At 47.7% G+C, this 15851-nt stretch overlaps 1 protein-coding gene across 6 annotated transcripts in view; it reads left to right on the forward strand.

The window, feature by feature from the left end:
- Window positions 1-15851, forward strand: part of SVOPL (SVOP like) — a 76649-nt gene that overhangs the window by 32201 nt on the left and 28597 nt on the right. For 3 of the 6 annotated variants that reach the window (XR_002340283.1, XR_002340282.1, XM_021078780.1), the window contains exons 10-14: window positions 4437-4510; window positions 8704-8909; window positions 9857-9968; window positions 11154-11235; window positions 13835-13924. Coding sequence is in view for 4 of the 6 variants with exons in the window: in XM_021078780.1 (XP_020934439.1) it covers window positions 4437-4510; window positions 8704-8909; window positions 9857-9968; window positions 11154-11235; window positions 13835-13924 (564 nt within the window). In the remaining 2 variants the exon portion in view is untranslated. Of the gene's footprint in view, window positions 1-4436; window positions 4511-8703; window positions 8910-9856; window positions 9969-11153; window positions 11236-13834; window positions 13925-14988; window positions 15376-15851 lie in introns of those variants that run through there. The other 3 variants (XM_021078779.1, XM_021078778.1, XM_021078781.1) reach the window with 3 other exon arrangements.

A 15851-nucleotide genomic window follows, 5' to 3' on the forward strand; every position in this document is an offset into this window, starting at 1 on the left:
CCTCCACCCCCTCGGGGCCCTAGCCCTCTCTCTACCCTCTCCAGCCTCCCTCCCTCCTCTTCCCTCCCGCTCCTTTCCCTCCCTCCCCTCTTCCCCCCACTTGGCATCTTTTGACTGCGGCTTGCCACCTCCATCCGTCATGCCCATTAAATGATCCTTGCTTCTCCAACCGTGATCTACTGAGCGAAGCCCCGTGCAGACGGAGCTCTAAGCAATAGGCCCCACCTTTAAGACTCTTCAGGTCTTAGAGATCTTGCTGTGGTGCAGTGGGTTAAGAATCCGACTGCAGCACCTTGGTTGCTGCAGAGGTACAGGTTTGATCCCTAGCCCAGCACAGTGGGTTAAAGAACCCAGCATTGCTGCAGCTGTGGTGTAGGTCACAGCTGCAGCTCAGATTCAATCCCTGGCCTGGGAACTTCCATATTCCATGGGTGCAGCATAAAAAAATAAAAATCGGAGTTCCTGTCGTGGCTCAGTGGTTAATGAATCCAATTAGGAACCATGAGGTTGTGGGTTCTATCCCTGGCCTTGCTCAATGGGTTAAGGATCCGGCGTTGCCATGAGCTGTGGTGTAGTTTGCAGATGCAGCTCAGATCCTGCGTTGCTGTGGCTCTGGCATAGGCTGGCAGCTACAGCTCCGATTAGACCCCTAGCCTGGACCTCCATATGCCTTGGGAGCAGCCCTAGAAAAGGCACAAAAACAAAAAATATAAATATATAATAAAATAAAAAAATAAAAATAAAACAGGGAGTTCTCTGATGGCCTCGCAGGTTGAGGCTCCTGTGTTCTCACCGCTGTGGCTCTGGCTGCTGCTGTGTGGCATAGGTTTGATCCCTGACCCAGGAATTCCTACATACTGCCTGGGTGGCAAAAAAGAAAAAAACAATTTTTTTTTAATCAAAAAAAATGAGAGAACCTGAAATAAATGTTGCAAGTCTCATTTAAAAAAAAGAAAATAAATAAACAACTTTTAAAATCTCGTTGGAAGGATGAGACTCACATAGGAAAGGATCAATAACGACAGAGTCCAGATGCTTAGAATCAGGTGCATGGTTCTAGCAGCAGCGTGTGTCCGACCAGAGCAGAGAGGTGACCGTGAGCCAGGGCCATCGGAGCCACCTTCTGGGATAAGTGGGACCAAGACTGAGCACTGAAAGGAGAAGCAGCCTCAGGGCGGGGGGGCGGGGGGGGGAAATAGGCCACCCCGGGCAGGGGGAATGGTGTGAGCTGAGACCAAGCGTGGGGACGTGCTGTGAGTTTGGTCGCACTGACCGCTGTCAGAGTGCCATGTGGAGGAGACTGGGCACGACGCTGTGGGTGATGGACACTCTGCGGGGTCCCTTCCAGGACACGGAGGTGAAAGATTATGGGGACTCTGAGAAAGGGCCACACCGTGGAGGAAGTAGATAAGCCCAGCCATTTGGATGGTAGCCAAAGGTTGGGAATCAAATGAGTTATTAGGATAAAGTTTATATATGTCACTCTGTCACTCAGCTGTCTGAGTCTCCAGTGACCCTGGGGGAGGTGAGGGGACTGTTGTCACATCTACAACCAGGGGACATGGCAGAGCGGCAGATGGACAAGACTCGGGACTGGTGCTCAGGAGACCTGCACTCTGGACCGGCTCTGACTCCAAACAGCTGTGTGACCTTGCGCAAGTCACTTGCCCACTCTGGGCCACATACTCTGTGTTGGAATGTGGGAAGATAAGGGCTTGATCAGAGGTTTTCCAAAGATGCATAACTGGAGCACCAATATGTAAAGCAGATGAAGTGGAGTGTCAGTTGTTGAACTCCACCTACAGTGGAATCCAGGAGATGAGCCAAAAAGTCATGGGGGGTAAAAGCCAAGTCTAAGTTCTCTGCAAGGTGAAGTTTTTGTGACAAAAACTTCCAGGACTCCCAGACCACACTTCTGGTCTCCCTAGAAGGGGCTGATAATCTCAGGTCCATTTGTGATAAAAGAGTAGTTGGTTTTCAACTGAGCACCCACCTTGAAGCATTCTTAGCTTTATATAAAAATCCTCTACTGCCCAGGAGTTCTTGTTATGGCTCAGTGGTTAATGAACCTGACTAGGAACCATGAGGTTGTGGGTTGATCCCTGGCCTTGCTCAGTGGGTTAAGGATCCGGCGTTGCCATGAACTGTGGTGTGGGTCACAGAGCAGCTCAGATCTGGCGTTGCTGTGGCTCTGGCGTAGGCCGGTGGCAACAGCTCCGATTGGACCCCTAGTCTGGGAACCTCCACCATATGCCGTGGGTCTGGCCCTAAAAAGACAAAAGGCCAAAAAAAAAAATTTTTTTTTAAATCCACTATTGCCTAATCATATATAACTTACTCTTATTTATTTTGGTCCAAAAGCACTTAAGAGGCCCTGACTATGGACAAGAACTTTTACTAATTACCCTAAAGATACAAAAAGAAATTGGGCACAGTAGGCTTTTTGCAAATTTAGGCCACTAAATAGGCCTCACACCCTTTCTCTCTTTTTTTGCTTTGTTTGTCTGGTTGGTTGGTTAGGGGTTTTTTTGGTTTTTTTTTGTTTTTGTTTTTGTTTTTTGTTTTTTTGTCCTTTTAGGGCCTCGCCCGCAGCATATGGAGGTTCCCAGGCTAGGGGTCCAATTGGAGCTACAGCTGCCAGCCTACACCACAGCCACAGCAACATGGGATCCCAGCCACATCTGTGACCTACACCACATTTCATGGCAACGCTGGATCCTTAACCCACTGCGGGAGGCCAGGGATTGAACCCATGTCCTCATGGATACTAGTCACATTCATTACCACTGAGCCACAAAGGGAACCCCTTCACACCCTTTTTTTTTTTTTTTTTTTTTTTGTCTTTTTAGGGCCGAACCTGCATCACATGGAGGTTCCCAGGCTGCAGGTTGAATCAGAGCTATAGCTGCTGCCTATACCACAGCCACAGCAACACCAGATCCAAGCCGAGTCTGTGACCTACACCACAACTCAGGCCAATGCTGGATCCTTAACCCACTGATCGAGGCCAGGGATTGAACCTGCATCCTCATGAATGCTAGTCAGAATTGTTTCCACTGAGCCATGACAGGAGCTCCCACACTCTTTTAATATTAGGTTCTTTTCATCTTAAAGTTGAAAGCATCTCCCCTCTGTTTTACAGTCGTTTTTCACGTACCCTCCCGTTTTCCCTTCTCCACCCCACCTCTCGCCGGCACTGGTGAGAAGAGGAGTGAAGGGATTAGAATCTTAAATTCAGTGAATTTTGGTACTTGTCATTGATAATTAAACGTATGCCAAGACTGATAGGCTGAGAGGAATGCGTTAAAAACAGCATTTAGAGGAGTTCCCGTCGTGGCTCAGTGGTTAACGAATCCGACCAGGAACCATGAGGCTGCGGGTTCGATCCCTGGCCTCACTCAGTGGGTTAAGGATCCCTCGTTGCCGTGAGCTGTGGTGTAGGTCGAAGACACGGCTTGGATCCTGTGTTGCTGTGGCTCTGGTGTAGGCCAGTGGCTACAATTCCGATTGGACCACTACCCTGGGAACCTCCATATGCCACAGGAGCGGCCCTAGAAAAGGCGAAAAGACAAAACAAAAACAAAACCAGCCTTTAGATGGAGTTCCTGCCATGGTCCGATGGGATCAGTGGCATCTCTGGTGCAGTGGGATGCAGCTTCCACTCCTGGGCCAGCACAGTGGGTTCAGGCTCTAGCATTGATGCAGCTGTGGCAAGAGTGGCAACTGGGGTTTGGATCTGATCCCTGGCCCAGGAACTTCATATGCCCCTGGGTGGCCAGAAATAAAAGTCTGTCTGGGTTTGGGTGACGCATATTCAGGGGAGCTGTGTGGCTCCCTCACCTCATCACACTCCCAGGTTGTCCTTGTTTTCTGTGATCTAACGGACTGGCAGTTTGGGGTGAGTAGATGCAAACTCTAACATTTAGAATGGATGAGCCATGAGACTCTACTGTACTGCGCAGGGAACTATATCTAATCTCTTGGGTTAGAACATGATCAAAGCTAATATACGAAAAAGAAGTACATGACTGGGTCACTTTGCTGTACAGCAGAAATTGATACAACATTATAAATCAACTATACTTTAATAAAAAGATAATTTAAAAAATTGGGGAGCTCCCTTTCTTGGCTCCCTAACCCAACTGGGATCCGTGAGGATTCGGGTTCGATCCCTGGCCTCGCTCAGTGGGTTAAGGATCCCACATTGCCTGAGCTGTGGTGTAGGTTGCAGACCCAGTTCAGATCCCGCATGGCTGTGGCTGTGGCTGTGACAGAAGCCAGCAGCAGTAGCTCCAGTTCAACTCCAAGCCTGGGAATGTCTATATGCTGAGGATGCAGCCCTAACACAAACAAAGAAAACAACCAAAAAATTAGCGTCACCTTTGCCCGTCCTTAACCCAGTAAATCTATTCTGTCTCCCTCTTTCACTACCCTAGGAAAAAAGAGGAAGATTTGCAGACCTGTTGGATGCTAAATATTTACGGACCACATTGCAGATCTGGGTCATATGGTAAGAATTGGAATGATTTCAAAACTAGGTTGAAATACACAAGCATTTTCAGTGGGAGAGAGCCCACTGAATAAATCCCTTCTGAGCGAGTACTCTGGGGAGCAAACACAAGGTGGACCCCAGCAATGCCTTCTCTTTCTGCTGACACCACCAGCCAAAGGGTGTAGGGAAAATACTGACAAAAAAGAGAGAAGGAAAAAATTCCTAATCATCTACAGTGCCTATATTTGATTTTTTGTCCGAGCCTATGAGTTCTTGTTCTAACCTTTTGTAACCTTTGGTCTCTTCCTTCATCACATTTCAGGAACTGATCCTTTGTGGTCACTGATTAGCCAATTCAAAGAGAGAGATTTACTGGTCCTCTCTGAGCAAGCAGGACCTTGAGTAAGCAAAGATTGTCTAAGTGGGACACAAAAAGTATGAATGAGAAAGAAGAGGATTGGTGAGTCTGCCTGCATTAAAGTAGGAACTCTGAGTCCTGAGACTTCATGAAGCTCTTGAAGTGTAAGCCACCAACCAGAGAAGAAATTGCCTATATATATATATATATATATATATATATATATATATATATATGTACCCAACAATATCTATGGGTTATATGTGTTATTAATATATATTACTATTATATATTTTTTCAACAAGATACACAGCCCAGTGGAGAAATAGGCAAGAGACTTGAACAGGCACTTAACCAAAAATGTGTATAAGATAAATGTATGAAAACATCTCAACCCTAAAGTCACTGGGGAAATGCAAATTAAAACCAAGTGAGATACCATGACCCATCCACCCGAATGGCTAAAATTCGAAAGACTGACTATGTCAGATACTGGGAAGGATGTAAATAATGGGAACTTCCAGACGCTGCTGACTGGAGTTCAAATAGTACAACCACTTTGGAAAAGTGTTTAGCGGTTTCTCTTACAGTTGGAAATGTGCATTGCCTACAGCTTGGCAATCTCTTTTTTTTTTTTTTCTTTTTCTTTTTTGCTTTTTTTTAATGGAAGTTCCCAGGCTGGGGGTCAAATCGGAGCTGCAGCTGCCAGCCTATATCACAGCCACAGCAATACCAGATCCAACCCATGTCTGTGACCTAAACAAATGCCAGATCCTTAACCCACTGAGAGAGGCCAGGGATTGAACCTGAATCCTCATGGATACCAGTCAGATTGGTTTCTGCTGCACCACAATGGGAATTCCCTGGCTTGGCAATTTCACTCCTAGATTTATACCCAACAGAAAGGCATAATAACATAAAATAGCATTATTTTATTTGTAACATCTCCAAACTACAAACAGCCCACATGCCTATCCACAGTACAATGGGTAAATTGTATTATATTCATACAGTAAAGCACTATAGCATAATGAAAATGAAAAAACTAGGGCTCTGAACTCAACATGGTGGAATCTTACAAATATAATGTGCAAAGAAAGTCAGACACAGAGTTCCCTTCATGGCGAAGTGGTTAACGAATCCGACTAGGAACCATGAGGTTGTGGGTTCGATCCCTGGCCTCCCTCAGTGGGTTAAGGATCTGGCATTGTGGTGAGCTGTGGTGTAGGTTGCAGACGCGGCTTGGATCTCGTGTTGCTGTGGCTGTGGCTGTGGCCGGCGGCTACAGCTCCAATTAGACCCCTAGACTGGGATCCTCCATATGCCATGGGAGCGGCCCAAGAAACGGCAAAAAGACAAAAAAAAAAAAAAGTCAAACACATGGAGCACATATTATGTGATTCCATTTGCATAAAGACACACAGCAGTAAAAACTACTCTATGGCGTTTGAATCCTGGAACGTGGTTGTCTACCTGCCTTTCCCAGATATAGTCACTCAAAAGAGGCTGGTGTGTCTCCTCTAGAGACTCTTAATATTTGGAAATTAGACAAAAACTGTAGAGCTGCTTTCATAACAGGGGACGATAAGACGATTATTTTCTTTTCGACTATTTCACGACGACAGTTGGCAAGTGCACATGCAAGAAGGTTCACACCGTGATGGACTCTGAGGTGCTCCTCGCTCAGGTCTGACCATCACTAATATCACCTGTATTCGCTTCAGCTGCGTTTCTCCCGTGCGGAGGTTTTTCCAGGCAAGCCCTCGACGTCCTGCCCTTTCAGCCGCAGGTCCTTCATTAAGAGCCTCCACTGCTTGAGGGCGTTTTCTTAGGTGATTCCAATCCTGGAGTCACGCCAACGAGATGCAGCCTCCTCGCGTTCCTATCAACCAGATCGCAGCTCTTCTGCGGCTTCCCCCGATTGGGAAATCAACTTGGCTTCTACCGCCCCTTCTGGAAAACTGAGAGGGCCTTCGGGGGGGGCTGATATCATTCTTTCTCTCGACTTTGATTGATGACCTTGTCTGTATATTATGTGTATATCTCGATTTTAAAAAATCTACGTAAGAGTTGACGGGAAAAAAGTAGGAAGAAAATACAAAAGCAAAGACCCTTCCGCGGTGCCGCACAGCCTGCTAAAGACGCTAAATAGGCAGAATTCTAAAGAGGGGCCCAGACTTCCCAACTCCTGGTGATTCGGGCCAGCACTCATTTGGATGCAGATGTGAAGCAACTGAGTGGGTGTAATTGGGGTTACCAGCCTTAACACGGGAAGGGCAGCCTGGATCAGGCAGGTGGGTCCAGTTTCCTCCCGTGTGTCTTTAAACGGAGAGGCAGTTCTCCAGCTGGGATCGGAGCGGCAGCGGAAGAGAAAGCAGAGAGGAGGCAGCAGGCGAGGGTCCGGGCACGAGGGCTCGCGGGCTGTGACCGGCTCGGTAGACCGGAAACGAGGGGAGCTGCCCATGGCTAGCAAGCAAAGGAGCTGAGTTCTGCAGCCCAGAGCAGCTGGATCCCGCCAACCTTCTACATGGACCTCGAGATGGTTTTTTCCCCAAAAGGCCAGCAGCCTCGCCTTCACTTTCCCCTCGGTCTCGTGAGACTCTGAGCAGAGAAAGTTGCCAGACCCACAAAACTGCTGAGCTCCGGAGCTGTGAGATGCTAAGTGTATGTTGCGTTAAGCTCTACGTTTGTGCTGATTTGTGACAGCAGGTGTAGAAGACAAATCAAACCGTTTGCCGAGTCTCGGCTCCTATTTTTGGCCCCCATGCAGGCCAGTGAGTCCAGAGAGGAGGTGTTGGGCACAAGATAGGGACTTTAGTCGGAAAGCCAGCAGACCAAGAAGATGGTGGACCAAAGTCCTAAAGAATCCTCTTAAACTCAGAATAGAATGCAGGCTGCTCTGAGGCTGAAGGGAGAGGGGAAGCCAGGGGGTTCAAGATGAAAGGGCAAAGGTGGGCACCAGGTTCTTGGAGCCACTTGACCTTCAGGAGAAACAGAGCATTCCTTCTGCTTGCTCACAAGGCTGGATCCCAAAGCTCCTGCAAAACTTCACGCCGTTAGCAGTTGTTTTCACTGAACGTTCTTATCTCTGCTTATTAGCAAGGTTTCTAGGCTAAAAGCAGACTTATCTGCAACAAGTGGCAGCTGTAACTAATCCCAGAGCATGGGATGGGAAGGTTCTTCAAGGAACTGGATGAGCTATTTGGGCAAAAGGGACATTTCTCTACGTAACTCTTGGTGTGCAGGACAAAAGGCATAGAATATTTAAGCTCAAGAGTGGGGGAGGCAGGTTCAACATGGCGTTGCTCCTGGTCTTTCTCTGTTACAAAATGCCTTCCTGGCCTGAGGGAGCCTCCACCCTCTAGTCCCATCCTGCTTTTTCTGGCATATCCATTCCCCACAGTGTGGCCTTCAGTGAGGGCTACTGCCCAGGCTCCCCCTGAAATGGGACCCCACTTCCCCCTCCCCTCCTTTTTTTTTTTTTTTTTTGGCGCTTTTAAGATCACACCTGCGGCATATGGAAGTTCCTAGGCTAGGGGTCATATCAAAGCTACAGCCCCCAGCCTATGCCACAGCCATAGCAATACCAGATCCCAGCCACGTCTGCGACCTACACCATAGCTCACAGCAAAGCCGGATCCCTAATCCACTGGGTGAGGCCAGGGATCGAACCCACAACCTCATGATTCCTAGTTGGATTCGTTTCTGCTGCGCCATGATGGGAACTCCTCCCCTCCCTTCTATACACTGTGCCTTCCATCCAGAGCACCCTCTCCACCCCCCGTGCTGCTACCCGACCCCCCTTCAGGCCTGGCGACGGCCTTTGCTCATGTCCATCTTTGCTCACTTCCAGGCTGGGCATCTCATTCGCCTACTACGGCGTCATCCTGGCCAGTGCTGAGCTGCTAGAGCGGGACCTGGTCTGTGGCTCAAGGTCCGAGTCTGAGGTGGTGGTGACCGAGGGCGTCTCGGAGGAGAGCCAGAGCCCCTGCCACTGCCACATGTTTGCCCCCTCCGACTACCAAACCATGATCATCAGCACCATTGGCGAAATTGCTCGTAAGTGTCTCTGCGTTGGGTGGCTCTCCGTTTCAGGGTGGGGGGCGTGCAACGGGGAGCCTTGCAGAAGAGTGACCTGTCATACACTCGGCTCCTGCCTGGTGGAACTGAACAATCCCCAAATTACACCGATGTGTCTCCAGGGTGGATGGGTGTGGGGAGACGTCTGGAGTAGAGCTTTGAATTTGTGCATCATATCAATTCCTAGATGGATTTCCCCTGCATGGTGACATCTCTGAAATAGGGATGTGTCTTACAACGCCTTCTTAGACTTCAGTTGGCAGCAGCATTTCTGTTTTATTTATTTATTATTGTTTGTTTATGGCCACATCTGTGGCATACGGAAGCTCCCAGGCTTAGAGGTCAAATCGGAGCCACAGCTACCGGCCTACACCGCAGCCACAACAATGCCAGATCCAAGCTGCATCTGTGACCTACACCACAGCTCACAGCAACACCAGATCCTTAACCCACTGAGCGAGGCCAGGGATTGCACCTGCATCCTCATGGATCCTAGTTGGGCTCACTAACGATGAGCCACGATGGGGACTCCTTTCTGTTTTAATAGACATAAAATAATGGTACTTAAAAAACACATGGCACCTTGAATTTGATGAAAAAACAGTACAAGACATTGAAATGGAGGTCTAGTAAGTTGGCAGTTTACAATAAACCGACACACTGTGATAAGCATCCTGGACATAAAATATCCTTCACGGACACCAGTGCTTGTCACTCTCAGGCCCACATGGGAGAAGCACATTGAAGGAGTCACGAGGTTTGTGACGACGTGACTGGGTCTTGGCTGGAGCACACCTGAGGTTGGAATTAAGATGCTTCCTTCTGCAATGACAAGGGAGAATTCATGCCAGTCTTGATAAATGCCATATGCCTTCAAGGTTCTGAAAATCGACTCTGTCCTTTTTCTTTTTTTTTTTCTTTCCTAGTGAATCCTTTAAATATCCTGGGCATTAATTTCCTGGGAAGACGGCTGAGCCTTTCCATTACCATGGGATGTACAGCTTTATTCTTCCTTCTCCTCAATATTTGCACTTCAAGGTATTTTCTTTCCTTCTTTTTTGCTTTTTTTTTCTTTTAGGGCTGAACCCACAGCATATGGAGGTCCCCAGGCTAGGGGTTGAATTGGCACTGCAGCTGCCGGCCTACACCACAGCCGCAGCAATGCCAGATCCGAGCCACATCTGTGACCCACACCACAGCTCACAGCAACACCAGATCCTTAACCCACTGGGTGAAGCCAGGGATCGAACCCGCATCATCATGGATGCTGGTTGGGTTCATTACTGCTGAGCCACAACAGGAACTCCCAAGCTATTTTCTTTCTGGTTGCTTTGAAACAATCTAGTTGTGTGCAGAGATTTTAAAATGAGGTCTCCAGGAGTTCCCGTCGTGGCTCAGTGGTTAACGAATCTGACTAGGAACCATGAGGTTGTGGGTTCGATCTCTGGCCTCACTCAGTGGGTTAAGGATCCGGTGTTGCCGTAAGCTATGGTGTAGACCAGCGGATACAGCTCTGATTAGACCCTTAGCCTGGGAACCTCCATATCCTGTGGCAACAGCCCTAGAAAAGGGAAAAAAAAAAAATTAAAATGAGGTCTCCAGACCCATGGCATTCAGTGGAGGTCGGGGCCAAGTCCCTGCACCAGGAGGTAGAGAACGGACTGCTCGTTTGACTAGAAGCGATCAAGCCCAAGCCGCCCCGCCTCCCCCACCCCTCTTCCTCCTCCCAGGCCCCTCTCCAGTTCTCACAGGACATGGGTACCAATGTGGGGATACTCAGTTTGGTCACGAACACGTGGTGCAAAGCTTCCTGCAGAATGGGGACTCTGGGTGTGACCAAATTACCTGCACCATTGTCAAGACAGTGGTGTAGACAGCATACCTATAAGTAGGAATCACACTCTTCATTTGCGAGGCTAGAGTGGCGTCAGATATAATACACATCACTTGCTCTGCCAGCCGTCTATACCGTTTTCCAGGGGTGATAACAGAGATGGGCTCAGCTGAGGGGCTGGGCTGGAACGGGGCAAGTGGCAGGAACAGGATTGAAGGTTTGGGTCAGGCTCTTGCCTGGGGACCCTGCCGTCAAGCCAGCCGGGAGGCGGCACCTCCCTTGGGGCCTGGTCTCCATGGGGATGTATTGGCGTCTCGGATGCCCTTGGGTCAGGGCCCCTGGAAGGCGCGCCCTGCCACCCATGGTAACTCTCACTTCCGGTTCCCCAGTGCCGGCCTCATCGGCTTCCTCTTCATGCTGAGGGCTTTGGTGGCAGCCAACTTCAACACCATCTACATCTACACCGCGGAGGTTAGTGTGGGGGAGGGGGGCACGGGGGGCCGCTCCGTCCTGGATGCGTGGTCTTGCATGGAGAGCGCACCGATGGCCTCCACCGACTTTCCATGACGTTCTGCAAACATGCTATTGAAATGACGCCACAGGGTTTATTGGAGGATCAGTCTTCTCAGGGTCACGTGAGATGCTGCCTCCCGGGCTTCAGTCCTCCTTTTGCCCCAAATACAACATACCTCTCACAAAATGTTTTTATTTGACATAGTCTTTCTCCTGCCCCATGGAGTCTAGTGAAAGCCAGTCTCTGAAAAGAAAAATAGATCCTGCTGCCTTTCTTACCAAACCACATCCATGTAAAAAACAACTCAGTAAAACAATAAATAAATAAAATAAGAAAATAAAAAACAACTTAGTGCCCTTCTTCCAGAAGAAATAGGGCCTGGTAACTCTCTGTTGCTGAAAAAACATTAAACACCCTGTTTTTCCCTTTTTGAAATTAGAATGTATTTTTCACCTTGATCCTTTTGAAGGATCACATCTCACTGCATCTGTTTTTTTATTGTATGTAGCTTAAATTCGAATATAGTAGTAATTTATTTTAAATGTACTGAATTATTACACCGACTTCGTAATCTACTTCTGATGTAGTGGGGGACCTCCTCACAAACCCCTACTTTAAAGAGCGAATAGTCCCATAAATAAACAATATCTGAATAGGAAACTTAGCATTTTAACTGGCTTTGTCTTTCTTTGAGCTAGAGAAAGTTGTACTCTGGGGACTGATAAAGCTGCATACATCTTCATTTTAGGAAAGGTAGAAGTCTGCTCAGAACACAGATACAGCATGTCAAAACCATTAAATCCCGTGGAGAAAAATAGGAAGTTAGGACACAAGGACGCATTTGACACATACATAATGTTTCTTTTAGTTCCGTTAACAAGATCTTCTATAATTATCATGAATTTATGAACTTAAGAGCCTGTGTGCAATATGGTAGGCCTCTAACGTTACGTTTGGAATATTCAATTTAGCATATTTTGGAGTGTGTTTATTTAAAGGGTCGTTTCTAAGTACTTTTCCCTGATACTTACTGTTTTTTTTTTTTAAATCAAGATGTGTAACCGAAGGTGATTGTCTTCTATTATTTCAACTCCCAAAATTGTCCAAAAGTGAACACAAAACTTTTAGAGCAAAGATATCACTAATCTATCTGAACCCATTGTTTTCAATAGCCAGCAGCCTCATTTTCCAGAAAAAGATAGAAGCTCTGTAAAAAGGCACCCCACCCCTAAACCTTCTCTTATAAATACAGTGGCCTCAGCAGTGTCTCTGAGCCAGAAAAGCATCTTGTTTTTGCATTTGACATATGGTGGCTAACACAGTGTGGCCAAGAAAAGAGGCCAGATACTATGCTTTGGTGAATCAATTAAAGACTGATCAATATTACACAGCAGAAAGAAATTTTTCCAAAATTAAGAAATTCTTTCATGTATTCTCCTATAATCTTTTCTTTCTTTTCTTTTGCCTTTTAGTGCCTCACGTATAGCCTATGGAAGTTCCCAGGCTAGGGGTTGAATTTGAGCTGCACCTGCTGGCCTATGCTACAGCCACAGCAATGCAGGATCCAAGCCAAGTCTGTGACCTACACCTCAGTTCACCACAACACCAGATCCTTAACCCACTGAGAAGGGCCAGGGATTGAACATGCATCCTCATGGATACTGGTCGGGTTTGTTTCCCCTGAGCCACAGCAGGAATTTCCTCTTCCTATAATCTCTTTTTTTTTTTTTTTTTTTTGGTCTCTTTTCCTATAATTTTATTTGTAAAATAATATATACTTCTTTAATAAGAATTCTGCATCAAGAAAGTAGAGATTAATGAGGTTTTACTATAAATGCAAGAAAGTTGCTGCGAGAAAGTAGACCATGCCCTAAAATTTTGCAATGCAATCCTGGTGAATGGCATAGTATGTATCTGGCACTCTGGTCAGTTTCTTTTCACTGTATCTATATTAAAGCTTTGATTGGATTGTTATTATTTGGGAAGTGTCTCCTTTCCATTCAGTAGAACCACCTTTATACATGTATAGCTTTAAAGGGGAACACTTCTGTCTCATTCCAACACTTTTCTAAAAGTGACATTTGGAATATTCAGTTAAACACATCTAGTTTGGTATTTGCTCACTTAAAGGGTAATTTCTAAGCTTTTTTTTTTTTTTTTTTTTTGCTTTTTAGGGTCGCACTTGTGGCATATGGAAGTTCCCAGGCTAGAGGTCAAATTGGAACTGCAGCTGCCGGCCTACACCACAGCCACAGCCACACTGATCCCTGACCCACTGAGCGAGGCCAGGGATCAAACCCACATCCTCATGGATACTAGTCAGATTCCTTCCCGCTGCACCACAATGGGAACTCCCCTAAGCATTTTTTTTTCCTCCTGATACTGTTGAAAGTTGGGTACCTGAGCAAATGAACAAATCTACTGTGTATTCTTTATATCTGTATGGAATATTTGGCGTCTTACATATACCAAAGCCTGACCTGGGGAAGGAAGGGCAGAGGACTTGGGAAGGAAGGGGCCCAAACTGACCGAAGCTCTGTGTGCTCCTCCCTCCAGGTCTACCCCACGACGATGCGCGCTTTGGGGATGGGGACCAGCGGCTCCCTGTGTCGCATTGGTGCAATGGTGGCGCCATTTATATCCCAGGTACAGCCCATGGGTCTCTGCAGGGAGGCTGGGTCTAACAAAGGTGGGGAAAGAGGGACCTGCATCCCTTCAGGTTGTTTATCAAGGATTTTTTGACTTAATGAGTTTTCTTGAGATACTGTTTTCCCATTGTCTGCCCAGTGTGGGTAAGAAGAGAGGCGAAATCAAGGCTTCCAGGCTTCCCGTGAGTCATGAGCATGTATTGCATTGCATGCAGGCTTTGGATTTTGCTGGGCGTTGCTGGGGAAGGATGCAAAAGACAAGTGTGACACCAGGATCTTGGGCAGTTGAATAACAGTGGGCTCCAACCCTGACAGTGTCAAGGGTGCAGTTGAAAAACAGAGCGCAGGGAGTTCCCACTGTGGCACAGTGGGAATGAATCCGACTAGTATCCATGAGGATGCAGGCTCAATCCCTGGCCTCGCTCAGTGGGTTAAGGGTCCGGTGTTGCCCTGAGCTGCGATGTAGGTCGCAGACGTGGCTCACATCTGGCGTTGCTGCGGCTGTGGCGCAGGCCAGCAGCTACTGCTCCGATTCCACCTCTAGCCTGGGAACTTCCATGCCAAGCATGTGGTCCTAAAAAGTGGAAAAAGAAAAGGAAAAACAGCACAAAAGTGCAGGGAGGCTGAACCAGGGTAGCGGGAGGTGGCCCTGGGCAGGGTAAGTCCAGCGCTCAGGCAAAGCAGGCTCAGGCTGGGAAAAAACCCTGCAGTGACCTGGACTATTGGATGGGCCTTGTTCCAGGAGAGAAACGGAGGCAGACAGGGCAGCCTGCACGGCCGTGGTTCTACAGAGGCCAAACAGCTTGCCCTGCTGTGCTGCTCATTCTTTTCTGGCCCCAGGAAGTGAAAGTCCATCTGAGCTGCCTGCAGCTAAAAAGACAGGAGTGAGGCGGGGCCCTGGCTGGGCCTGATCCAGGCAGTGAGAGACGACAGGGACCCAGGCCTTGTCCTCCTCACGTCTGTCTGGGGCCTCTGGTCAACCCTCTGCCTCTTTGAGCATTCGGGCTTTAGTCCCCGAACACCAGGGTGCTAAGCTTGCCCACGTGCGTGCCTGTCCCCCAGATTCCAGACACAGCTCCTTCGATCCCGCCACCAGAAGACACCCGTGCTCTCTCTGCATCCCACTGGCCACGTCTGCTTGGTTGTTCATCCTTGAGCCAAAGCCGTTGTGGCCACGGATCAGGCTTATGTCACACATGCATCTGGGGTGGGGCAGTTTTCAGAGACCGGGTGGACGTGGGCCGAGCAGACTGTAACGTGTATTTCCTGTGATTTAACAGGGGATCTTGCTACTCCCTTCTTAAAACGATTTTGGGAATATTTTACCAACTCTTCTTAATTAAAAAGGACAGTTTGGGCTTCACAGGTTTGCTTTTCACAGTCTTTTTGTACTTATTATTTCACCATGTTCAGAAAAGAACATAATGGCCCAAAACACCAGTAAAATATTAATCTGTTTCTGGATGATCAGACCAAGGTATAGTTTCTTTTTCTTTCTCTCTCTCTCTCTCTTTTTTTTTTTTTTTTCACCTTTTCAGGGCTGCACCTGCTTACTCTATGCCTGGCCTTGTTCCAGTTCTTTTTATTTGGAGCAATAAATGACTCAGGCCAGGTTCCAGTGGAGTGCTGGAGCTGGCCGGCACTGGCTTCTGAAAGCTGATGGTTAAATTTTCAGGATGTTATTTTGCAAGCTAGTTTGAAAGCTAGCATGGTGATAGTATTTACCCCATGGCCACGGCAAATGCCACCATGAGGATTTTTGAGGGGGACAGCCTGCGGTTAAACATTCTGCAGCAGACGAGGTTCCTGTTCACAAGAGGCTTCCTTTCCACTTGAGCACTTGACACATAGGACAGCTGGCCCAGGGTCCCGGAGGTGGGGAGAGATGGGTGTGCTCTCAGAATAGAAAATAGTTGTGGTGAGCA

This window comes from Sus scrofa, chromosome 18, assembly GCF_000003025.6.
Source record: "Sus scrofa isolate TJ Tabasco breed Duroc chromosome 18, Sscrofa11.1, whole genome shotgun sequence".
NCBI classification, from domain to species: domain Eukaryota; kingdom Metazoa; phylum Chordata; class Mammalia; order Artiodactyla; family Suidae; genus Sus; species Sus scrofa.